The sequence below is a fragment of the Myiozetetes cayanensis genome, unplaced genomic scaffold (genome assembly GCF_022539395.1).
Source record: "Myiozetetes cayanensis isolate MyiCay16 unplaced genomic scaffold, myiCay2020 scf4, whole genome shotgun sequence".
Classification (NCBI taxonomy): domain Eukaryota; kingdom Metazoa; phylum Chordata; class Aves; order Passeriformes; family Tyrannidae; genus Myiozetetes; species Myiozetetes cayanensis.
The window spans coordinates 54,737,630-54,764,454 of NW_026087631.1; the positions used below are offsets into that span (position 1 = coordinate 54,737,630).

The 26,825-nt window shown below is 39.2% G+C and overlaps 1 protein-coding gene across 6 annotated transcripts in view; it reads right to left on the minus strand.

Annotated features, from left to right (window-relative positions):
- Positions 1 to 26,825, minus strand: part of GLIS3 (GLIS family zinc finger 3) — a 172,719-nt gene that overhangs the window by 124,996 nt on the left and 20,898 nt on the right. For all 6 annotated transcript variants that reach the window (XM_050328508.1, XM_050328510.1, XM_050328512.1 and 3 more), the window contains exons 2-3: positions 7,143 to 7,350; positions 1,630 to 2,758 (exon numbers count right to left, since the gene is read on the minus strand). In XM_050328508.1, coding sequence (XP_050184465.1) covers positions 1,630 to 2,758; positions 7,143 to 7,273 — 1,260 coding nt within the window. In that variant the 5' untranslated portion in view covers positions 7,274 to 7,350. The remainder of the gene's footprint in view (positions 1 to 1,629; positions 2,759 to 7,142; positions 7,351 to 26,825) is intronic.

The following is a 26,825-nucleotide window of genomic DNA, read 5'->3' on the forward strand; positions in this document are numbered from 1 at the left end:
TAAAGAATCCTTAAGGAGGAATTATAATCATGAGAAGGTCAGCAAGTTCCCATTCTAAACAGGCAGGGCAGGAAGTATAGACTGCTACCAAAACAGTGCTTTCCCAGTCTTACAGGATCCCTCATCATAATTCTCTGACTAGAAAGACCCTAGGTACTTGGATTTCAGTGCTCTTTCACCATTCTTGCCCTCTTTCTTCACACTATTGTCTGTCCTCACTCATGTGCTGATGCCTATCTTCGTATCTTTAAGTCCATGTGATATTCCCTTGAAAAATTACTTTCTTGACTCAAAATAATTCTTTTTTTTTCCTCATCCTCTCTCTCCCTGCAAAGCTGATGAAAAATCCTTGAGGAGGAACTGAAATTTATGGTATGATCCAATATATCTCTAGAGCATAGAAAGAATATTATGGAATGAAGAAAAATATTCAGAGACCAAGGAGCCCGAGTTAAAGCTTTGGTGTGACGAAAGGGAAGGATAAAGAGCCTTCCTAGTGCCATGGCACAATCTCTACCAGGTCCTTTAAATTCAAGAGAGAAATCTGGGAAGATATCCACTCTTCCTGAAAGTGATTGACCCTCTGAAGAAACAAAAGTGAAAGAAATAAACTTTCTCTGTGTACTGTACAAGCGAACATCTACATCATGGTAAAAAAATTACTCAACCAGGCACACACTGAGATTGACTCAAAGCACCAAATTATATTTCACCACACATAAACATATGGGGTTTTTTCAAGTGAATAATAATCAGCACTTATACCTGGAAATTATATATTCATCATTTTGTTAGTTTATGCTGAGAACTCAAAACAGCACTGTTTTCTGTTGCTTTCTGCTGACACTAAATAAACACATAGTAAGTGTAAGCTTATTGTCATCCAAAATACAGACCATTTGTAGGGTATATCAAGAATCTGAATTACAGAGATTATAGATGGTACACTGGAGACTATGCATAAACTGGTTCTTAACAGATAGATTATTACCCCATGTGACTATCTATGTGTGAGACTGACTTGCAGTGACCCTAAGAAAAACAGCAAGAAAAACATTACTTTAGGGATTGAATGCTCACTGCTAGTATCTGAAAACAGAAAAATTATTTTCTGCTTTATTCCTACTATATTTGTGGAAACAGGTCTATGGGTCTGGTTGGTTTTAGTAATGAAACAAACAACTGCCTTTAAAAATTCCCAGCTCTCCTCAGTTTCTCATGGTGTCATTACACAGGATCCTGAAAATTCCTCATATCAAAAAAGTGCAACATGATGCAAGAACATTTCAGCATAACTTGCAACATTTATTCTTCAGCACCTTTCTTGCATGTGTTCTTCATGTAAGTACTTAGTTTTTGCTTTATGAAGGTCCACCGTATCACTTTTTGCAGTCTACAGTAAAAGTTTACAAATTTAGAAAATAACATTTTATACAATCCTATCTGTCGGTATGCATCAAATTAAAGAATACTTTTCCCTTCTATCTAGGTGGAAAGACAGAATCATTCATTTTTATTTAAAAAGCACACTATTAAATATGAAAAACAAAGGCAGAATTACAACTTCTCTATATTTTTCTAATTAATAGAGAGACTTTAACTGGTAAGAAAGACAGAATTCAGACTTACCGTGCATTTGTTCGGCTTCTCTCCTGAATGGACTCTCATGTGAATCAGCAGTTTATAACGGGCATTAAATGGCTTGTACCTTCGAGGGCACCCTGCCCAGAAGCAAGTGAAGTCCTCTCCCTTCCTCTGGTCTATGTGAATCTTCTCTATGTGCCGCACAAGTTCCTCTTGCTGGTCATACAGTTTACCACAGTCAACCCAGCGACAGCCATGCTTGCTGCTGAAATCTTCTAGCTCACCCTCTTCATCCAGCAGGGAGCCTGGGGCAGGAGGAGGCACATGCAGTGGGTGAACATGGCTGGGCAGGCTGTGTGGATGCTGGTGCTGATGTGCATGGTATGGTGGAGGTGGCCCTTGCGGAGGAGGCGGTGGTGGCAGCAGGGGTGGAGGAGGCATGTCCACCATAGCCCCTGAGAAGTCATCCAGCCGTTCATTTTTCAGGATTCCCACTGCCTGGTTGTCCATGGGCAGCATGCCCTGCTGGATCATCATGTTACCTGTGGCAGCCATCTGCAAGCTGGCTTGCTCCAGCTGCTGCATTCGCTGGTACTCACTGGCCCCATTCTCAGCATACCCTGGGAAGGTGACATTGCCATTCGCCATGAGGAGGCCTTTCTGTGCAGTTGGAATGGAGCAGTTTTGGGGTATGCGGCTTCCTCTCACTCCCAGAAAATGCCCATAGACCTCAGGTTGGGGTGAGATGTTTGCTGGCAATATTCTGGAGCTGTTGATGTAGGCCACAAGAGAGGTTGGGGATGTACGGATGATTGTATTGAAATCAATCCCGATGCTGTCAGACAGAGGAGATACAGAGAGTGCCCTCTTTTTGGAGCGGACTGACTGAGATGGTGCTGAGGAATGGTGAGGACTAGAGTAAGAGGAATGCTTATTTTCCATGCCATATAAGTAGGACAGTAATGAGTTAGGGATGCAGTTACTGGACATATATATTTCAGATGAAAAATTTACTAGATCCCCCAGCTCACTACCATTTTGTAAGCCATGGTCGCTAGGAACAGAAGGAAGTGTCCTGTATCCATGTGACCACTCTTGTTTAACACCCAGGGTGGACTGACCTTCTGAGAAGCTTAATGTTGTAGATGTCAGAGAGTCATGTGACAAGAGCAACCTGAAATAAAGGCATGATAAAGTAAGTAAGTACTTAGACAATTCAGCAGTGGTTCTTTCACCTTCACACATGCACATTAATATTAAGAATACACGTGAGAAAAGTTGTCCCTAATTTTAGCTACTCAACTTTAGCACACTCAGTTAATGCACTTGTAGAGGCAAAAAGGTCGTATACATACATATGCAAAAAGGTCACTCAGAAGCCCATTTTAAAACTTCAAGATTTCTGAAAAAAAATTGCTATAAAGATTCTTGGTACACCACTGCAGAAATCAATGCAAATCTTTTCACCAATTGTGGTGTAAATAGCTTTGGACTTCTGAAGCTAAAGCATTTTGTTCCTGTCTTATACGAAACTCATACTGATTTGAGTCATCTATTATTTTTGCTTGAAAAGAATGAGAAGAAAAGTGATTAATAGAGAATAAATATTTAACCTGAATGACTTTGCCAATCGTAATGCAAATACTTCCCTAGAGAAGTTTTATATATCAAGTTTATAAATATAGATAATATCTAACTTTACAAAACAAACAAAATAAATGAGTAAGGTAGAAGAACTGGTTGAAGGGGTTTATTTAGTTTTGATTTGACGATGTATCTGCTTGCAAGTCAGCAATCAAAATTTTTCACAAAAGTGTAATGTTGCTGTTATTGGTGGTTTTTCACAGGGATATTATGGAACTTCTTTATGCTGCAAATATTCTATGGGTAGTTTAAAAACCCGACTCATAAGCTCTTAAAAACATTGTTTTCTATATAGAGTTATAAAAAGGAAATACAAGGACATCAGAGTCCCTGATTTGTTGCTGCAAATGCTGGGTAGAGATCGAGAGGATATATGTCTTTATGTTTTCAGTTCACACACTGGCAGACTTGGATTTCCTACCAGGTGGTAGTGGCTGGCAGGAAATTTTCAAGGGGCTCTAAGAATAGGAAGAATCAGGTATGTATCTAGGTAAATGTAGCAAGTCACAGACACATAAGCCTCTACATCTTATGTTTTGATGGTTAATTCTTGATTCTCTTATTTTTACAATCATTTTGAAGAAGACGTGATGGATCAAGGACATAGGAGGGGAAGCTTGGCACAGGTTGAAGGACAGAGGAAGCAGTTTGCTGGTGCTATGTCTGTACACTGAGATAGCTCACAAACAGAGAAATGAAGCTTTAAAGAACACCAAGCCTTGCTGTTGTGACCAGTGGGAGTGATTTTGCTCCTTTGTGCAAGACACTTCCTTTGTAATGGATGGTTAATTTGCTGTATCAGAATAAGAAACATCCTGCTTGGACTGAATAACAGTGCAGGGTATTGTTATGGAGTTTATGTTACTCCATCACAGTTTAAATGGCACTGTCAAAATGGACCACTGACAAAAACCACAATTAACATGCTGAATACAATTTGCATTGAGAGAAATGAGAAAAATGAGATTGCTCTATCAGGTCAATCCTGTGTGCCATTTAGATCTAACAGGATAAGCATTTGCGAAAAAGTTGATTTGGGTTGTTGAGTCTGTTATCAATGGGCACAGTTCATGATAGGGCAGTTGTATCATGTTAGTACACTGTGACCCAAATACAGATCCACAGTTTTCAACAAAGCAAAACATGTAAGTAAGGTTGGATTTCCTCATGCTAGGCTATATATATTTATACCTAGAGAATATAAGGGGAGAGTGGGGATGTTTTGCCAGTTTGTTTGTTTAAATTATTTTCTATAAGTAGAGGAAAAGAAATCATGCATCAATAATCTACTACAAGTCTACTTTTGTACTGACAAGAATTTTAATCAGATGCATAGTAGGACTAGTGTCATTCAAAAAGCTACTAACGCCCGACACAAAGGGACTTAGCCATCAGTGAATTTGAAGAAAAAATGTGTTTAAAAGTCTCAGAACAGGACAAAAATAAAAAGTTGGCCCAGAATTTCAAGCATACAATAAGTAAATAATCTGAAGAAGCTTGGTTCCCACTTCAGCATCTAAATTCAAAAGTAATAAAGATTCCAGCTCCCAAAAAATCCCAAAGATTTATTTAAAACTCAGCTCACACTGTGACTAAGTAGTTTTCTGGGGGGAATAAATACACCTAATATGAAAATGAAGGGCCAGCTCTACCACAGTGCCAGATTCTCAGACACTATTAACTGGCACATCTGCTCATTGTCATTTAAACTGGTTTGAGTTTGGACCAGATCTTTCATTAACATTTACAAGATATTACTTGCAATTCCTTTCTATTCTCCCTCTGTGTACAGAGGCCACAGTGTCAAAATATAACCCAGAATCTTGAACATAAACATGGAAGAGCAAAAACTATGGTTTTTTTTCTTTTCGTGACCTTCTGTTTTACTAGCAAAGAATGCTTTGCTCTTTCCTAGGCCCTTTTCTGACTTCCATCAAAGCAAATGGCAGTATTGCATTTGGTTTCAAGCAGCACAACTGAATAGTCTGAAAAAGTTTTGCAGAAATTCAAAAAAGACAGGGAAGGCTTTATCTCTCCTGGTCTATACACCAGAACCTGATGCTATCTGTAGCAGAACTCCAATTTTGCCAACTTTTTTTTTCTTCCACATGCCAAAATCAATACAATTCACTTTGGGTTTGGTCAGTTCAGCAAATAATCTGGTTTGAATAGAATTGCTGGAACACAGTTCATGGTACCTGAAATATAAAATCCAGAAAAGGCACTCTGCCCTGGAAGGATCATGGAGTCAATTTAGTTTAGCCAAAAGCAGTTTACAGTTGAAGGAATTTAAAAAAAAAAAAAAAAGAAGAAAAACTCAAATAAAAAATTTATAAAACAAAAACCAAAACAACCATCAAACGTAACAAACAAATGCCCCCAAAATGATGACAACAACAAAACCCACTACAAATAAACAAACAAACCCAAATTGTTTCAACAATCTGTGAATTAAAATCTGACTTCAAAATTGTTTTGTCCTAGAAAATAGTCAGTTTGAGGTCAAAATTGCTGAAATTTACTTTCTTTTTGTGACAAACTTACTTTATAACACCTTCACTGATAAATCATTAAAAGATACTCTAGGGACACTAGAGCCTTGATTCTACCAGTTTCAACTTTACTTTGCCCTTAGTAAATGTTTCTTTGCAATAAACACAAAAATGTATAACTCAGTACTCACATAGTACATCCAACCACATGTTCAGTGTTTGGAACCATACAGGCACACCTAAAACTTACTAAGCAAGTAACAATTACTTGATTATATTTTTCTAGGATCAGTTTTGTTCCATCTCAAAGGCATGTCTTTGGATTTTTCATTTGTCATCACTTTAGTACTGAATGGTTTTCCCTGACATGTTTACCCAAGGAGCATAATTAATTCTGTACATTTTCCCAGGGGGCTCAATCTTCGCAACTGAAGGGATAGAAATGTTAAAAATTATATTAGAGTAAAGAAAAGTTTACTTCCAATTACATAATACCAACTTTAATTATTTCAAGAACGTTCATTGGTTTGTAATAAAGCAATACAGTAAAATGTAAACTGCTTTGAGAATAAAGACTCTTGTGGCCTTTTGTAAATATGAAGCTACACTTCAACTCAGTAGGCAATGGGGGATGCAGCTTCCGAAACAACACATCAGAATGTTTTCTCACTCTGTGTTTAACTAACATCCACAGGATGTGCCTAATGTATTTGTATGAAGGTTGCCAAATAACTATTTTCCTTTCATTCATGTTTGTTGACAATACTCATAGTAATTATCTCAAAATTTAAGCATTTAAAATTAATGAATAAATATTCATCTGGGGGGTTGTGACATAAAAGGCAAGATTTACAGGGAAGGTCATAGTTTTGAATAAACTACTCACCAGAATTATGAAAATTAACAAGTTTTCAGGGACAATTGACATAATTAATTTAATTATATAATCAAACCATTTCAAAGCAATGGTATTTGATAAGGAGAGAGGAACATTAGCAGAGCATTTACTTACTTTTTTCTCAGACCTTAGTGTTACTTGACAAATATGAACATAGCACCCTTAGAACTGCATGCATGTAATATGTGTGCTATTTCTGCTTTCATCCTCCATAACATTTCCCATCCTTAGTACAAAAACCTAGCTACATGACTATAAAAAGGTCTTTATGTAACAAAAAAAGTCCTATCAACTATAGATTTTATGTGGCCAAATTTCACCCATTATTTGAATGATCCAGATGGTATGATTATAGCTGAATAGCTACCATATCACTGTGAATTAAATTGCATTGAATTCAACTTCCCATGGCATAAAAGAGCATGATTTTCTTATTTTAATAATCAGAAAGGTTGCATTTTAATTTCAGAAAAATTAAAACCCCCTCTTTTTAAAGTACCGAATACAAAAAAGCATCTCAGGACCTTGTATCTGACATAGAAGCACTCAGGCTGGAAGCATCCATAGACCTCTGCAAGCTAGGGCTGATCTGGCTGCATGCTGTTGAAACCTGATGAGCAGAAGATGGAAGAGGTCCCAGCTGTTGAACTGTCATGGGAATGCTGGCGACTATTGCATTGTTGTAGCTGCCTTTTCCAATGGACTTGCACTTGTGTCCGTAACCAAGGTTTCCTAAAAATAAGCACAGCAGGTTTTAGTATTCATCTCTCATGAACCCATGATGAGGCCACAGAACTCACATCACTTTGCAAAGTCGGGAAAGTGAGGAGAATCCTCAGATGAGGACAAATGGTGAACTAAACAAGAATTTTACAATCTTCTCCAAGTACTAAAAGCACTATTAATTAATAAATTTTGCACGTGTAAAACATGTGCAAAAGTACATAAATCAAAGACCAGGCATCACCAGGTAGTACAGCAGCCCTCAGCTGGGGGACAGGCCTGGCCTTAAGTGCAACTCTATCTGAAGAGAGCAGGAAGAGAGAACCTAAGGAGGCTGGTGGAAAACCACCATGCCCTGAAAAACCCCACAGCTTCAGGTAGCCTTTCCATTATTACTACACTAGTCATCCAAAAAGCAAGAGGACCATTAATAGGCACACAAACTACAATGCTGGCTGTGTAGTTTTACTGGCAGAAGAGAGTTACAGCTGGAACCCAGCTTTCCTCAGAGATCTAGGGAAAGGAATCTGAGGTGAACCAAAGAGAGATGCACGCTGGATTTTCTTTGAAGGCCACAGATTACGCATGCTGGACTGCCTTTGAAGGCCACAATCAGTTCTTAATCACTGCTGCCATGACTCAAAATGGTACAGGGACATACTTACAAAATGCTCTGTGTACCCTGTGTTGTGATTTAGGTCACAGATGGTTGTTTACAAGATTCTCTTCCTTAAAATGCATTGAGATGAGAAAGTTAAAATGTAGGTCATAATATGGAAGTTGTTGGATATCTACCAAATTCTCATCACAGCTGGAAATTAAAAATTAGGCAATTCATATTTCTAGCTGGTTCCCTGTGTTCAGAATACTGCACAAAGCAGGATAGCAAAATCAGGACTAACAGTGAAAAGTACTTCAATGCAAACCATTCTTCTAAATTAAATCTACTTCTGACACAGTTGAACAACTCATGCAAGTTTTTCTCCAGGTTGTTCAGATGGATTGTGAACTGCAGAAAGAAGTTCAATAAGGCATTTATGACCCTCACAGTACCTCAGGGATGCAGAGAACAAGTAAGGAAATTTTCTATGTTAGGGTAAGGATGATGATCAAAGACGATCTGGTCACTAGTCCACTAGTCACTGAAAGGAAAAAATGAGAAACAGAGTACTTTGGAGACATTGTAGTACTGGAATGGTAGACAAAAGCAATGCCAGACTCTAGTCCTCACAAACATTTGCCTGGGCATTTCTCTAAGGTTGAAATGGAAGGAAAAGGGTTTTTTTCTTTTTACCACTGACAAAAACTTCGTGTTATCAGAAAAAATACCAATTCTTCCACTTAAAGTGGGTGGGTGAGATTATCATGAATGAATAAATAAATCATCAGCTCCCACCAGAGACTGCAAAGACTGATGCTTTGCAAAACACAGCCATAACATTTTATCCACTGCTTTATAAAAGTACAAATGTGTCAGAAGACCATAAGTAATACCTCATCTGTGCTCTGCAGGTCACTGAACAGTGTTAGTTTGATCTGAATCAGGCAGGAGCATACAATCCCACATATGCTGAGCTAAGTCTGAGAACAAGATGGGAAGCTTATGCTAACTTAAAGCCAGCTACAAAACTACAGACATCTGATCTTAAGTTAAATGGGTGCAACATGGACATCTGACCTGATATCAGCCTGTTGCTAAAAGGTAAGCTGTCAGAAAGTGTGCTCAAAAGCACTGGATAAATCTAAACTGTCAGACTATGTCCTACATCAGCATTGGAATCATACACCCACAGCACCAGAGGAACCCTCACAACAGGTCTCCTCCATCACTATTGACACAAAGGCTGAAAATTTCAGGGCAGTGAAAGGACAACCATGAATTTCTTAATGCCCTGAATCCACATCAGTTGATAAACGGGAAAATCTTGGGAGGACATCAGTGGCTTTTAAATGACACTGTAGATTCTAAGAAAAATATCTGAAACTAATATTTTAAATGAGAAAGAGAAGTAATCTTTTTCTTAGAATGCAATGAGATGCAATGAGTCCTGAGGTGGCTCACAGGAGGAGTTACAACTGATTAGCAAGTCCTTTATTCCAAAAAAACATACTACACATAAATCAAAGCTGCTTTTTATAAGTAAATAACAGTAATAGCCAATAAGTATAAACAGTAAAAATATTCAGTGGAAATATTTTAATCCACTCACTTCCTCATTCATTAGCTTGCCTATTTTCCCTGTTTATTCTCTATAGTTGGTTAATAGCTAAGCTTCACTCAACTTTGAAATGTAAAACTATTTCACTGCAATCTTCTGAAGACATTTGAAGAATTCAGAAAAATACCACTACTTTAATTTAGACACACAGAATTTTAGATGAGATTCTCTTAATTTATATAATTCTCATATTTTTGGTGGGAGAGTCCAATATGAAATTAGTTCAATTTAAACACATTTTCTTTTATCAGATAGTAATTGAAAGCCAACCAATTTCTTTGTCTACTTCTCCATGTCAAGAGTAGTAACTTGGTAATTCTGACAAGTAGCTCAGGTTAAAAAATGAAACTGCTTCACCAAATCTTTGAAATTGTAATCTATGCTTCCCATTTATAAATCATAGTCAACAAAAACCAGTTTTAATTATTTGGTGTTCTGAAACACACTACATGTATACAAAATAATAACACTAGATCAAATTCAAACATCTCTAATAAATTACACAGTTACTCAACTAATCAGTATGAAAGTAAGTTATTTAAAATATCTTAAAACCTGTCCTTTGCTACTGTTAGAGTAACAGATAGAAATAAAAGAATTGCAACAAAGGAGCAAAAGTTAATTTCCCTAGAGGATTTTTTATGTTGATATACTCAGAAAATGTACACTTTAAGAGCTTTGGAAATGCTTGGTTTTAATGTTTCCCTTGTTTCCAGTCTTGTTTGTGTGGACTCTATATTCACCAAAATGTGGAGAAAAGGGCACATTAAAAAAGTGTATTGTACAACAATAAATAATATACAAAGAGGACAGAGACCAAACAGTAAGCAAGACTGTGTCAACATATTCTTCACACAGATTAGCTGTAAATCAGCAAAGCCTTTTCAAACCAAATTTGATCTTTTTTTCACAATACAGTTAATCTTCTGGATGTTGCAATCCCCAGCTACCACACACGTCTTTTCTGGGTGTATCTGTGTATCTGCAGGGTTATTGTCACCCTAGCTGGAGGGGTTTCGCAGCAGCTGCTGACTGGACAAACTCAAGTGTTTGCATAGAAGACTTGTTTCCTAATAGTAATATCCCAATCCCTCTCACCTTGAGCCTGTCAAACTTTTCAGGCTTCTCCTGTAGCAATTTTAGTTGTATTACTAATGACTGCCAGAGACCTAGTACTTGTCTCTTTGTCCTTACACAAAATAGCCAACTTTCTATTGTTTCTACAGTAATCTAAGAGGCAGATTGCACTACACCTACTTAGATAGAGACACTAGCCACAGGGCAGTGGATATCAGACCCCTGGGAAGCCTCTTCAACTGTGTTAAACTGGAGCGTCTAAGTAGAACAGGGGCCCCTGGTGGTCTAGTGGTAAAGGCGCCGCACTATCACCGTGGAGACCCGGGTTCGATTCCCGGTCAGGGCCACTCCCGGGCAGGTGGGGCTCGTTAGCCCTTAAAGGCAACCCACCTACGTCCTAAGGACCTCGCTGCCACCGTCCAAGCTCACTTGGCCCCGGCAGATGAACCTTAGGATTAAAGGGTGGGCTCAGTTCCGCGCACACTGTGTCTCACCTAAAAAATCCAATGCGCAGGCTGGAAGGTGGAAAGACCTTCCCCGGATCTTCGCTCGCGAAGACTGGCCATTTTTTTTTACAAGTAGAACAAATTAAAAACCGAAGACAGAATAGGGGGAATATTGTCATTTGCCTTTATGAGCATATGATCAGAAAAAATCTTTGCCTGTTCGGAAATCTGGGCTTCTTCAAACTGGTGTCACACCCTGAGCCCAAATGCTTTTGTGAGACCTTGAGATTTCTAGGTGAACTACACAAAAATTCAATCACAATTACACTAGCTATGAGCAATTTTTTATGGTGTGCGATCTGGAATTTTTCAGGGTACAAGTCAATTATTAAACTATGATTCAAAATATTATAGCGGTTTCACAACTCCACCACACAGACAGTACATGTTAGTGAAACAGTGATTCTTAGTAGTTATTTTCTTTCAAAAATAGAGCAAAATAATAAACCAAGGATTTGTGGTTCGAGAGAAAATTATGGAATTAAGATCCCAATGGTTATGATAGTAGCTTATGGTTTTCTTAACACTTACAATTAGCAATGCCTTGTTAGTAACAAATCCTCTAAATCCTCTGGCAAAATCCACTCTGAACACCAAGTTAGACAGACCATTAATCTGAATAGTATTGGCAATTCCCATGTTCTTAACTATTTGAGGAGACGTAATTTTTACAATCAGTACAAATAATCTCAAGAAAATACACTAAACAGAACATTATATGATGACATGGTATTATGAGAAAATGCTACGTATGCTTTTGAAGGTCTTCCATGCTTTGAATCTTGGAAAGGCAGTTTCTTCACTATCAGAGTGCACTTGGTAAGTTAGCTTACACTAATTTCCAATACTATGTGCCATTTATTGTGTGAAGCAATCAAGCATGTATTTTCGGCAACTTTACCGTGAGACAAAAGAAACTGACAAAGCACAATGAAAAACAATGTCTGCCTTCAACTGGAACCAAGGTAAAAAATTATCCAGAACTGACCAACGAAAACAATACCTCACAGGTGATTAACTTTGCTGGTTTAGAGCAGACAGCAATGAGATCACCTACTTCTATGGCACACTTTAACCACTAAATTTAAACAAATGCAAACAGTGGTCTTGTAATGACTAAACTAAGAATATATTATGAAACAGTCAGGTTTAGGAAACTTCCAGGAGAAAACACACACACAGTAAAACAAAAATGTTCCATTAGATCTACAGACATCTGTAATACCTCATACTAATTTTTAATCACATTTGTATCAGGAAGACCTCTCACTTATTAAAACACTATTTTGAAAGCTACTTTGTTTTCTTATTTTGCATAAGAAGTAAGAACTTATCAGTTAACTAGTACACAGACAAGGTAATGTTTAACTGAACTAAAATATAAATGTTTTAGCTGCAATGGGTAACTCCCTATTTGTTATCAGTGACATTAGATGACTTCTGTTTTTGTCTTTGTTAGGACAATATGGTATGTACTCTTCTATTGCAGGAAACACACAGCTTTACATCTTTGGTTTATGCTACCCTTTCTCTATAGTATTAGTTACTCATACCAGTTTATATTTACGAAACTTATCTTGACCATTTAAGTTTGTATTTCTCAAATATTAATACACTATGCAAGCCACATATTCAGATAACTGTTATTAATCAAGAGGAAATCCACTAGCAGTGTAATATATTAATCTGCTGCTATATGAATCTAATGGTGAATAATACCAGGGGGAAAAGAACCCAACAAGTTCGAGTTTTAAATTTCAGTATTGGCCATCTTCTTAAAGTACCATTACTATATAAATGGAGAGAAAATTATTATTATTATTATTTCTATCAAAATGGAAATGTACAGATATTTGAAAGAACAGAAGAGAATTGTACTGGAATTACAGATAATACATTCCAGTTCCACGCTACTGGTCAATTACTGCCTGAATCTGACCTAAATTAAAGTAGAGCATGTATCTGTATGTGTGTAAGAGCACAGACTGCAATTTCACTTACAAGTGGCATTGCTTGAGAAGCAAACCAAAAAATAGTATTGTTAAAACTTCCTCACATATTATTAACTATAGGACTCAAATGAAATCAGTAGGGAGACATTTTGCTCATTAACAGTGTTGTAGTCATCTGCGAAATAAGTGGATCGATTCCAGCAGTTTTGTTGGAATACTTCTTTACTGATATGATCTGATTGCAATGCAGCCAACTATAGAGGAGCAATAATAAAATACTTTAGAAAAAACAACTCTCTGTACTTTGTAACACTTCATCTCCCACAACTTCTAGCACTGTTCAACCTTCACTGCACATTTGTGCTTTTCTTCATGTTTGAAATACATTCTTGGTATATTTTTCATTAATTCCTGAAATTTTTGTTCCTCAACTTTAATTAAAGGAGGCTCAGATAATTTCTGTTATCTGAAAGTTCTCAGCGTTTTTGAAAACACAATGCAGGAACTTTGCTATCTGTCGCTATGGGCACACACAGACCCATTACTATGAAGACTTTATCGTTCCATGTCTCAAAGCAAGTCAGCACAGTAATGTATCCCCTGTTCACACAGCAATTTCTGATTTCTTGATGTGGACTGCTATCTAACATGGTGACAGCCTTCCCTAGCACACCTTCCCCGTGCTTCTCCTGCCAGCCTGATTGCATGGGCAGTGAGTAATGGGAAGAAAGAAGCAGATCCCTTTCTTTCTTCAGGTCCCAGGCAAGGGGAAGATCTGTCTCCTTTACCCACTTAGACACTGGGATGCAACAGAGCACCAAGAGTAAGGGGACTGACTCTTAGCAGGTTAAGGTGGCCTTAATTTCAATGCTGTATGACAACATGCCCCTAGTAAAACCTGCCACCTACTGTGCAGGAGTCCTGAGCAGAGGAGAGAGGAGCAAGGAGGTTGCACGGGCCAGGTCTCAGTCTTTGTCCCATAATACATCACTGCCAGACTGTGCTGCATGCTGTGATCCAGCAATGGATACTGGTTCAGCAAAAAAAGCATGCAATAAAGCCTTTGTTTAATGTTAAACTCTAATCCCATGTGAGGTTCTTTCTAAATCTTTACAGATAACCCAAGATATTTGACCACTGTTTCTCAGAGAAGCATCTTTCTTTCTTTAAGAGACCAAAATGTACAAGCAGGAGAGGAAAAAAAAAAAAAAAAAAAAAGGAATAAATGCCAACTTGTTGAATTGGGATACCAGTTTGGAACAGGTGACAAATGTTAACATGTAAAGAGCTGCAGAAAGGGGCTCCTGCAGTAGGGAAGCAGGAGTCTAAGTAACTTGCAATCACATTCAGTATATTTATGTTTCCCAGATAAAGGCAATTGTTCAAGGACACTACAAGGTAATTTTTGAAACAGCATTGTCCCTGACTTTCTGAGCAGTACAAACATGTTTTTCTTTTTCCTTGCATTAAAAACAAGATGCTATTCAATGTTGTTTCTCCTAAAAGATGAGAATGTTATCCTAGTTGTCAGTTTAACCAGGCAGAAATAACAAGCATACAACCCACATAACATATGTATTCTAAGAGGCTTTATACTCAGTTAATTAGTTTAACTATTGCTTTCATGGTTCATTAGAAGTTTCATGCTTCATTAAGTATCAATATCCTTTATCATCTCAAAAACTTCTCAGTAAAAATACAATTGCCTTTTCAAATGACAACCTTGTTAACTAATATATACATTTCAAGCACGTCTATGAAACACTAGCCAAGTCTGAATTGCTACAGTAGTCGTATATCAAACCATTATGCAAATTGCATTCCACATAAAATGGAAAGATTTTTTTACTTAAACAAAAGTACTTTGTCAAGAAAATAGTTTTGACAGTAAGGTACATTACAATAATAAAATTACATTAGTTCTTACTGTTTAAACTGACTTTTGAAGGAGGCCACTATCAGTATCCCTCATGTTGTTACCTACTTAAATTCCTTAAAAGCTGAAATGTTATTACATCATGGTCCAAATAAAACCTTCTACTTGTCTTTCCAACTTAGCTTTTCATGTCAATGAGAGGCAAACCCTGGGAAAATTACACAAGCAGCCACAAGTATTTAAAATCTTTATTGGCACTACATGCTTCCACTCTTCTCAAAGCCTTAGACATTTTGCTCTCAATTTTATTTTTTATTCTTTATTCTTTTCATCAGCCCAAGGCACACTAATTAGTCAGAATTTCCCAAGTCTTTTGTGGTTGTGACCAAAAAGAAAAGACCGAAAAGAAAGCTTATTTCATCTTGTTAAAGTGAATCCATCTACCTTCCACAAAGCCAAGCTAATAAGAGGGAGGATTAAGGCCAGTTGAATGGCTTAGGCCCCTAAAGACAAGTCCAGCTCCTGCCCTTAGCTGTCACACTTGCCAAAATTGGTTTACGGAGAATGACGTCTTAACCACAGCTATTACTTTGCGAAGAGGAGGCTGCTGTCTTGGCAGGGTTTGGCAGCCGAAGTTGGCTACTGACTAAGGTCTGAGGTAAAGACACAGGAAACCACACTGGCATCCCAAAGCAGTGATGTCTGCAAGGGCCCTCTGAACAGCGGAAAGAAGTGTTCACGGACATAGGCACAAAAAAGGCAAATGTTTGCATGCTCTGCTGAGCTGAAGTACCTTTGTGAAAGGGTGGAAACCCACACAAATGCCCTGATGGATACTGAAATTTTTTAAGAAGCTGGTCATCCCAACTGTGTATCTCTCCTCCATACCACTAAAAAAATCAAATGATACCCATCTTTACACTAGTTTGACAGAGAGAATGTGCAAATAGTAAGCATAATATGTTAAAAACAGATCAAGTAATTTTTGAGGACTTCATCCTATTGAGTTTCAGTGAAGTTAAATCCCATGTACATCTGCAATTTTTCACAAAAAGAACTCAGTCTTATGAGCAGATGAGGTAATTCACAAAACTTCTGTCATAAGCAAGTGTTCATGTACTCTTCATACAATTTAATGTAGGCTTCTTTAGTATTCTGGTGTGATTTTCAATAAGGGATATGATTCCCTGTAACTCAGCAATTGCATTTCCCTGAAGTTAATATCAACAGGACATAAATTAGCACCTGTTACAATCAGCTGTCATTGTATTCCAATATCACTGAAATCCACACTCTATTCTACAGTTTGTGAAAGTTCATGCTAAAAAACACGTTTGCTTTTGAAGCACTTATTAAGCATACTGCATGCTAAAAATGCAAAGTTCATTGCACTTCCAAAGGGCTCCAGACGACTAAACAGGCCAACAGTCAAGACTTAAAGTGCTTGCAATTGAAGAAAAAAAAATAACCAGAATAATGGTTATAGTATTTTTCCTTCTTAATGACTAGCTTCTCTTCCTCATGCAACGTTCAAGAATCAAGTCTGCATGGGCAGGCTGAATGAAGAAAGCGTATGTATTTGCAGTCTGGGTTTGGGAGAGTTTTCATTGCCCAGACCTGCTGGCCACACACTTCCCAATGCACCCCAGGATATATAAGGTCAACAATGTCAGTTGACCTTAGCTGGCTGACAGATGGCCATTCAGCTGCCCCCACAATAGCACAGATAATACAGGGGAAGAAAATAATATGGAATATCTCCTGGGCTGAGAGAAGGACAGTTTTATAAAAAAAGCAAAACCCTTGTGCAGAGACAAAGCAAAGTACAAAATGTACTCATCACATCAGCAGGCGGGTGTCCAGCCACTTCCTGGGCAGGAGGTTCTCAGTATGTGTAGCAATCAGTCAGAAAGATAAATGCCATCACCACAAATGGCCCTACATCTTCCTCCTTTCCCTCAGCTTTCATTGCTGAGCACGTCATACATTATGGACTATCCTTTTGCTCATTGGGGTCAGCTGTTTCTGCTGTGTCCCCTCCAAATCTATTGCTCACCCCCTTCCTAGTGGCTTTTCTTTGTGGGTTGATGAAGAGAGAGCCTTGACAGTATGTAAGCACTGCTTACGGAGAGCCAAAACACTGGTGTATTATCACTGCTTTGTTATCACCACAGTCTAGTCAGAAATGCAAAGCACAGTGCAGCACATACATGCTGCTATGAAGAAAGTTAACTGACTCCAGATAGATCCAGTGTACGACATACGGAAAATACACAAAGGAAATATCAGGAAAGCTGCTCTGGCAAAGACAAATATGAAGGGAACCAGACCAGTGAGGTAGGGAGGAGAAGCACTTCCCAGTGAATGTCTGGATTTCAGCATCCCTTCAGAATTCAAACTTACATCTAAAACCATCATCAGAGTCCATTTTGAAAAGAGGAATATTTTCCCATTGTGATTTTCATTTAAAATATGTGAGAAAAAGGAAAATGAAACGTTGAACAGATATTAAACACTCATTTTTTTCTATTAAAACAATGTAGTTGCAGGATTTCACAAGGCTTGCATTTTCAGGAAAGAAAGTCACTGTTTTTAAAACTAGGGATGTCTTATTGGTTTCAGGTAACAGCACCTTTGAATCAGAGTACTTTCACTCTATTCACTCTGAATAATTGAAAGCCAATTTCTGCTTTCATTACACAAAGGTTGTTGCTCTTTTAAGCAGCAAATGTCCTTTCTAAATGATGTTTCTGCCTGAGAAACCAAAGCAATGAGGAATCCTGAAGGCTCAGCCAAAATTGCAAACTGAGCTAAGAGTTGCAGGTACTCCAGAGGTGAACCTGTTTCCTCATGCACACCCTTTCCAGAAATTATAATGACTAAAGGACTATAATTTCTTCCACTGCTCTTTTTAGGCCAATATGACTTGGCTGTACAGAAGAAGTTAAGGAGTTTCTTAGCCAAGATGCCCTGACACAGATGGGCAGAGTGACAATAGCTCCTCTCTGTAGAATCATGGCAGTGGGCCAATACAGCAGTGGGATAAAAGACTGCTCGCCCATCAGGGCTAAGAGAAGGACCCCAACCACAGCCTGTCCTCTTGCTTGCTCCAGGAGGACTTCAGCTCTGCATTGTTGATACAGCCGCAGGCTTTAAACTGACAATCTATCTCATACAATTTGCCAAGAGTGGTAAAAGCTAGGATGTGAGGCAAACCCAGAGTAACAGCTCTCTCATAAGAATATGAATGTTCATAGGGAAGTGTAAGCCAGCAAGTATATTTTACATAAAACTTTCAACAACTGCTCAAAGATCCTCTCTTTAGATCTGCCTTTACTTCCACATAAATGCATGAAAGCATTAGATGCCTACACCAGCTAGGTATCCTTCCTCTTGATAGCTCTTTCTGACTGTCCTCAGGATCAGAAAAGAAACTTAACAACTTCCTTCTACAAGGCAACTGTTACTTAGTTTCCCAGGTGTAAAGGCCAAAGGCATATATCCTGAGACAGTTTCAATGGACCTAACATCTGTTGGAGAGATTCCAAATATGTCAGCTAAGACAAGGCTGTAAATCCTTTTATACTTCTTGTTAAGTCAGGTGCTGAAAACTGGATATTGGTAGTATTTTCTTCAGTGCCAAATAAATTTATCTTAAACCTTACCCACATACATTAGAGGGTGAATTTTTGTTCCTAAGCCTAATCAATTACCTACTCAAAGGTCCATTTGATTTCTAGTCCAAAATAAGTCTAGTCAGTTTCATCTCTAATTTTTGCCTAAAAGTTGTAATCAAGTGATCTTTGAAAACATGTTCTTGGATCATTTTCCTTAAATCTCACAGCACATGACAAGAAGAAATGAAACACAGTCATAGCCTCACATAGCAAATACCTGCTTACAGTAATGATGCCATTGTTTCTCTTTAGGTATTACAGCTGAGTACTACTAAGAATGCACAAGAAACAAAATCATATTTTATTTAATGACAGATAAGTGTGTTTCCCCACCTAATGCATATATATACAGGGCAAAAGTACAGCTACCCACGCCTTTAACTTTGGCAGTTCTTAAATTAACAACTCATCAACAGGCACTTATAATGGCTGAAGTTTTCATTACTTCATTTTTATCTCCTCCATGTCTTCTATTCTTCTGCTCTCTTCTGGTAACAAGGAATAATATTGACAGGAATAGGCACATCCGTCAGGCCAATGGGTGGCTCCGACTTTGGTGTAAGCAGAAAAATTTGCGGTTTTTTTGACCATGAGATGATCTACTCAACACTGACACCTGACAGGATTCACCCATTTCAGAGGGGGAAAAGAGTTCTAGCACAGGAGCTAGTGGGGCTCATTGATAAAGCTTTAAATCTTGGAAGGGAGAAAGGGACAAAACCAGGCTTGCAAGCAGTGAGCTATGGGAGGGTGTACCAAAACTTGAGGAAACCACTGGTAATGGGATCCCCCAATCTGCTCCAAGAGATGTTGGCTACAATGTACCACACCTGAAATGTTTCTACACCAATGAAGGTAGCATGAAAACAAACAACAGAAGCTTGAAACTTTGTCCCAGTCCCAAAGATTTGACATCATTGGCATAAGTGAAACCTAGTGGGATGAGACCTGTGACTGGGGTGCCCTGATGGATGGTTACTGGCTCCTCAGGAGAAATAAGCTGGGCAGAAGAGGCAGGGGGGGTTGGACTGTATGTAATAAAAAGGTTAGGATATATGGAGCTCACAGTTGGCAAGGGCACAGTTGATAGCCTCTGGCTGAGAATCAAGGGACAAACAAATAATGCAGATGTCGTTGTGGGAGTCTGCTACAGACCTCCCAGCCCAGACTATGACACCAATGACTTATTATTTGAGAAATTAAAGGACACTTTCAAGTCAAGTGCCCTTGTCCTTGTGGGAGACTTCAACTTGCTAGAAATAAACCGGGAGCATCACACACCTGGTACAACCCAGGCCAGAAGATTCCTAAAAAAGCTGGACAACAACTTTATGGAACAGGTCCTAAGGGAGCCAACTTGGAAAGATGCCCTCCTTTATCTGCTGCTTGTCAGCAAAGCTGATCTCATGAGTGGAGATTGGATCACCACAAAGTGACTGAGATTAAAATCTCTGTTGATAGGAGGAAAAGTGCCAGAAAAACCTCAGCTGTGGACACGAGGAGAGCAGACTATAGGCTGCTCAGGAAATTAGTATGTAAGCTCCCTGGGAAAATGTTTTTGATGATTCTGGGGTTCTTCAGTGCTGGTCGCTGGCCACCTCCTAAGGGCACAGGAGCAGGCAATTCCCCAATGTCAGAACTCAAGCAGATGAGGCATAAGGCCAGCTTGGCTGAAGAGGAATCTTCTCTTGGAAATAAGGCAAAGAAAGAAAGTGTATGCCCAGGGGAAGCAAGGTCAAATGACATGGGAAGAATACGGAGATGCTGCTTACCCCATAAGGAAAAAATTCACACAGTCAACTTCCAAATGGAATTGAAGCTGGTCAGAAATATGGGGGACAAGGAAAAGAGTTTTTTCAAATACATTAATGGCAGTAGACAGTATAGAAGTATCATCGGCCCATTCCAGGATGAGGATGGCCACCTGACAAACAGGGACAGAGACAAGGCAGAGGTATTTAATGCTTTCTTTACTTCAGTCTTCAACACAGATGATAGGCCAAGGGGGTCACAGTGCTCTGAGCCAGAGGACCATGACTGTCAGAATGATCAACTCCCAGTTGACCCTGAACTTGTGAGGAATCTGCTGCTCCAGCTGGATCCCTACAAATCTGTGGGGCCTGATGGGATCCATACTTGAAGAGCTCGAAGAATCCTTGAAGAGCTGGTTGGTGTCATCGCAAAACCTTTTGAGCAGTCCTGGGAATCTGGGGAGGTCCCAGATCTCCGGAAGGTGGCAAATGTCCAGATTTTCAAGAAGGGCAAGAAAGAGGACCATGTAAACTACAGCCTGTCAGTCTCACTTGAAGGCCTGGTAAAGTTAAGGAGAAGATTATTCTGGGAGATTTTGGAAAACACCTGAAAGACAGTCATTGGTCACAGCCAGCACAGTTTCATGAGAGGAAAGTCCTGCTTATCAGACCCAATTTCTTTCTATGGCAAGGAAGCCCACCTAGCCGATCAAGGGAAGCCAGATGATGTAACCTTTTTGGATTTCAGTAAAGCTTTCAATACTGTCTCTCACAGGATCCTTCTGGACAAAATGTCCAAAACACAGCTGGATAAACACATCATGTGGTGGGTGAGCAGTCTGCTCACAGGTCGAGTACAGAGGGTAATAGTGAATGGGGTGACATTGGACTGGTGACCTGTCACTAGTGGGGTTCCACAGGGCTCTAAATGACTTCAAAAATGACTTGGATGCAGGACTGGAAGGGATACTGAGCAAGTCTGCAGATGACACAAAACTCAGAGGAGCAGTTGACTCCCTAGAAGGCAGGGAGGCCCTGTAGAGAGGCCTCAACAAACTAGAGGGCTGGACAATCAACAACCATAGGAAGTTCAACAAGAAAAAGTGCTGGATTCTGCACCTGGGATGGGGCAACCCCAGATGTTTGTACAGACTGGGGAATGAGATGCTGGAAAGCAGTGCTGCGGAAAGGGACTTGGGGGCTCTGGTCAACGGCAAGTTGAATCTGAGTCAGCAGTGCCCTGGCAGCCAGGAGGGCCAACCATGTCCTGGGGGCATCAGGCAAAACATCACCAGCCGACTGAGTAAGGGGATTGTCCCACTCTGCTCTGCACTGGGGTGGCCTCACCTTGAATATTGTGGGCAGTTTTGGGCACTGCAATATAAGAAGGATATTGAGCTCTTAGAGAGTGTCCAAAGGAGGGCAACAAAGATGGTGAAGGGCCTTGAGGGGAAGCTGTGTGAGGGGCAGTTGAGGTCACTTGGTCTGTTCAGCCTGAGGAAGAAGAGACTGAGGGGAGAGGGGAGACATCATTGCAGTCTGCAACTTCCTCATGAGAGGAAGAAGAGGGGCAGGCACTGATCTCTTCTCTCTACTGACCAGTGACAGGACTTAAGGGAATGACCTAAAGTTGTGTCAGAGGAGATTTAGGCTGGACATTAGAAAAAGGTTCTTCACCCACAGGATGGTTGGGCACTGGAACAGGCTCTCCAGAGAAGAGGTTACAGCACCAAGCCTGACAGAGTTCAAAAAACCATTTGGACAATGTTCTCAGGCATATGCTGTGACTCTTGAGGATGGTCCTCTGCCAGGCCAGGATTTGGACTTGATGATCCTTGTGGGTGTCTTCCTGCTTCGCATATTCTATGGTTCTAATCCTGTTAAGGTTAACAGAAAATATTTATGTAGATTGGCACTATGTCTTTCAAAAGGCTGTAGCTATGCATCTGGAAAAACCATCAATATTTCAAAGGTTAACAATGGGTTAAAGAAGGGTGCTTCCCCGAACACACTATGCAATATCATTCCTGTCTTATTCAACTTGTTTATCAATGACCTGGACAAAGGGGTAGAGTGTACCCTCAGCAAGTTTGATGATGATATGAAACTGAGATATTGCCTGATAACACCTGAAGGCTTTGCTGCTGTTCAGTGGGACCTTGGTAGGCTGGAGAATTGGGCAGAGAGGAACCAAATGAGGTTCAACAGAGGTAAGTGCAGGGTCCTGCACCTGAGGAGGAATAACCCCAAGTACCAGCACAGGCTGGGGGCTGACCTATTAGAGAGCAGCTCTGCTGAGAAGGAACTGGGAGTCTTGGTGTGTGACAAGTTGTCCATGATTCAGATGTGTGGTCCTGCAGCCAGGAGGGCCAATGGTATCCTGGGGTGCACTGGGAAGCGTGTGGCCAGCAGGTTGAGTACAAGAGTACTCAGTACTCAGAGAGTACTCAGTACTCAAGAGTACTCAGTACAAGAGAGACAAGCTGAATAAGGTTCAGCAGAAGGCCACCAAGATGATTAGGGATCTGGGACATATCTCCTGTGAGGAGACACTGAGGGAGCTGGCTCTGTTTAGTCTAGAGAAGAGAAGACTGAGGGGAGATCTCATCAATACATATCTCAAAGGAAGGTGTCAAGGGGATGGTGCCAGACTCGTCAGTGGAGCCCAGTGACAGGATGAGAATGACAATAAACTAAAACACAAGAAGTTCCACTTCCATACGAAGAACAACTTCTTTATATTGAGGGTGGTAGAGCACTGGCACAGGCTGCCGGGGGATGTTATGGCATCTCCCCCTCTGGAGACAGTCAAACCCCACCTGGACATGTTCCTGTGTCACCTCCTCTAGGTGACCCTTGGCAGGAGGGTTGAAATGGATGATCTCCAGAAGTCCCTTACAACCCTAGTGATTCCATGTTCTTTGTGATATTAGTCAGAAAAAGTACAATGTGATTGACCAAAGGAATGAACAAGCAACAAACTGATCATGTGCAGTGATATAAATCCTTGGAAATAGGCTATCTCACATCAGTACAGGCGTGTAAATTCTTAAATATTTACAGGACTGGATCATAGCTATGATCTGAATAAACCTATATATTTTATTAACCTAACCAACTAAATCCTATAAATCTCAGTAGCCACACTCAAGTTTTCTGTTTTAAAGAAACCATAAAGCATGTTTTATTGGGAGCATGTTTGTTAAGGCCATAACTTAACCCCTGGTTTTTTGTTTGTAACTCTTTAAAAATTATTTCTTTCTCCATACATTTTTTAAATAGATTAGTTAATCTATAACATGCTGGGTAGTCGCAAAGGAAAAAATAAGATTATTATAATTATATTCAAGGTTCAAACTCCTCACAAAAGATTCCAGTATTGAATTTAAAAGACTGATTTTAGAGATCTGTAAAACAACTCTTTAAATCATTCAGTTTGAGCTTTAATTAACTTATAGGTTAGTATACGGTGAAGGAATTCACAAGAGCAATTATGTGGAAAGAAAGTGCTCATGCCTGCTATTTGTTCTGTTTTGCAGAACTTTTTTTTTTTTCAGTCCAATCAATGTGAAATGGTTCTTTCTGGTTTAACATACTGCAGAGTTTTTTCAGTGTCCTCAAAGACAGGAATTAACAATCTTTCTTGAAACAGAATCCCTGGGACTGAATATACAAAGAAATGCACAATGAAAGATTAACAATGATTTTTTGTTCTTGTTTGCACAGAATCCATGTTCTAATGTTTACTGTATGAATGTAGAAAAGTAGGCTAATTGCTGGAGCACTTGAAAGAGCATTTTTATTAGAGAAGAATAGGAATACATTTTTCTTGTATTCTTCAACACTCCTAATTCTATTTATAAATCAACATCTACCTAAAAAAGACAAATTTATTTTTATAAAAATTAACTGTGAGGAAACAAATTAAAGATCACACTAAATATATTTTTTTACCACAATAAAACATGAGTAACAAACATATCTTTCTCCCAAAAATAGATACAGTCTATTTTTTCTTCATGATTCTGCTGAGTTACTCATTACACATAAAAGGAGTGTTAGAAGGCACTGAATGCCTCAAATGGTATTAGTGACTTAACATTCATCAACATTTTTCAACCACAGAGCTGTCTGTAAATGTACTCATGTTCATTTTCTTGTCACAGTCAAGCAAAGAGGGATTGGCAAGGGTACAGAGAAGACCCTGCTTGCCCTCCGCCCTCAACACCAAGCACACTGAACGCATGTTTATCAGCTAGCAGTGTAAGAATACCAAGCTCAGGGAATTTCAGCTATCCTCTGCAGTGCAAGAACCCAACTAAATGTGACCACTGGAGACACATGATGTCTATAACAGCAGGGAATTTGTTCAGTCCAGGTCCCTACTTACAGCTACTCTCAGCAGCACTTACGTATGAACTTGTCTGACACCTGCACCGCACTCAGTCCCCACCTCTACTTCGGTAAACATAAAGTGAGATTTCAAAAAAGTGCCAGTAAACTTTTCAATTCACCTCCACTATATTAAGATCTCAAGATCAGACAAAGTGAAACCATTTCTGAAGGATTTAAAAACAAGTAGTACCAGACTAACACAGCTATGCTCTTCTCAGTGGCCAGCAACAGGACAACACTCACTCCAAGGTCTACACTAGAGTGTTGGTCTTGAAAAAGGCAGACAATAGTGAAGTAAAAGAAGAAAAGAAAAGAAAGTAATCAAAACTGCATCTGCCCAGTGAAACCTGTGAACTCTGAGGAACAATGCTTCCCAGGTCTCTCCTCCAGGAAGGATAGCTTTGCAAAACTTCTCAAGTAACCTGAATGCCATTTACACTGATTTGGTCCTTAGTGTTCAACTTGGCTTGTTGTAGGGCAATTAGCAGTATATTCCCTTTTTCCAGCTGGCAGAATTATACCGTGGTTAAGTAAACTTGGGGCATGTACACTTTCTTTGCCCTCTTCCTCCCACAGGTATCCGTTCACACACTCTCAGCTCTAACACACAAGCAATTTCAATTAGTATTGGTCTTACCAGAAGTCAAAGGCAAAGTACTAAAAGAAATCTGCACAAACAAAACCTATTACCTTCTTGTACAAGAAGACTTCAGTCATTCACACTGTAGATGTTTCACAGTGCAGCTGTACCTGCTCTCTGTGTCTTTCAGTAGCTGTACATAAAGTGTGTATTTTTAACACTAGAACATTATTGCTTATCGTGAGTGCTGTCACAGTGGCTTTTCATCACTCTATAAAGAAATTGGAGACTGAGAAGGCATTTCAACCATACTTTGAAAAGTCTAAAAATAAAATGTAGAAATGATGGGGAAACAACTAGAGCATAACAGCGATGATAGAAGATGGACTGGAAACAAAACCACAATCACTGAGAGATGAAAAACAAGAGTTACACTTATCACTGCCTCCTCCTTATTTGACTTCATTCTTTCTGTTAAAGGACTACTTCCCCAAAGGTGCTTCTGAGAGGTACTATCTGTTTGGGGAAATGAAAAGTACTAACCTGTGTCTTTACTGAGTTATCATGCCGGTCACAAGCACTAATTTAGAAGTGCTACTACTCATCCTTGCCAGGAATTCATCCTCCACATAACAATTACAGGCTTAAGGCAAAGAATCAAGTTGTAAAATTTTGAACAAGACTCAGCAGTGTGTTGAAACTGTTTATTAATATTCATAGACCAAGTCTATTTCAGATAAAAAGACACATACGTAAGGCATGTGAAAGCTAATTGAGAGGTATGACCACAGGCATTGTGCAGAAATTAAGACACATATGCAATTTGCAGTTGTACATTTTTTGTTGGCAACAGCCACAGATTTTGGCTGACAGAGTATTAGCAATGACTCAGAGGACCTTGAACAGGAACTGCTGGTGAGAAAGCAGCAAAACTGGAGATCAGGAAAAAAAACCACAGTAGTTTACCTCAACAGCTGAGAGACACAATTACAATACAGATATGTCATTTCATGTGTGGTAGGTTGAGGTTTTTCAAATATAACAGAGGAAATATGGCATCATGTCCTACTGCAATACAAAAAAGCAGCTTGTGGTTTTTTGCTTTGGTGATGAGAGTATTATCACAAGTACACAGCAGTAATAAGTGACCACTATTTTCTGATCACAATTTAGACAGCCATGCTATCTGATTCACTTATTCATAGGAATAAAGCATAGGAATAAGTCTTGTATTTTGAATTTGTGCTTCATTAATCATGAGCATGGAAGTTTAGGGTATGTGCATACATTACTACGTAAATAGATAATTAGCAGAAATACCGTAAACAATTAAGACTATTCACCAGGAAAATGGATGAGAATAGACTCTAGGAATCAAACCCTAAATCGTATACTGCATTAGGAGCAGCAATACACTAATTTGAATGAAGTCATCTGAACTTCAGACTGCA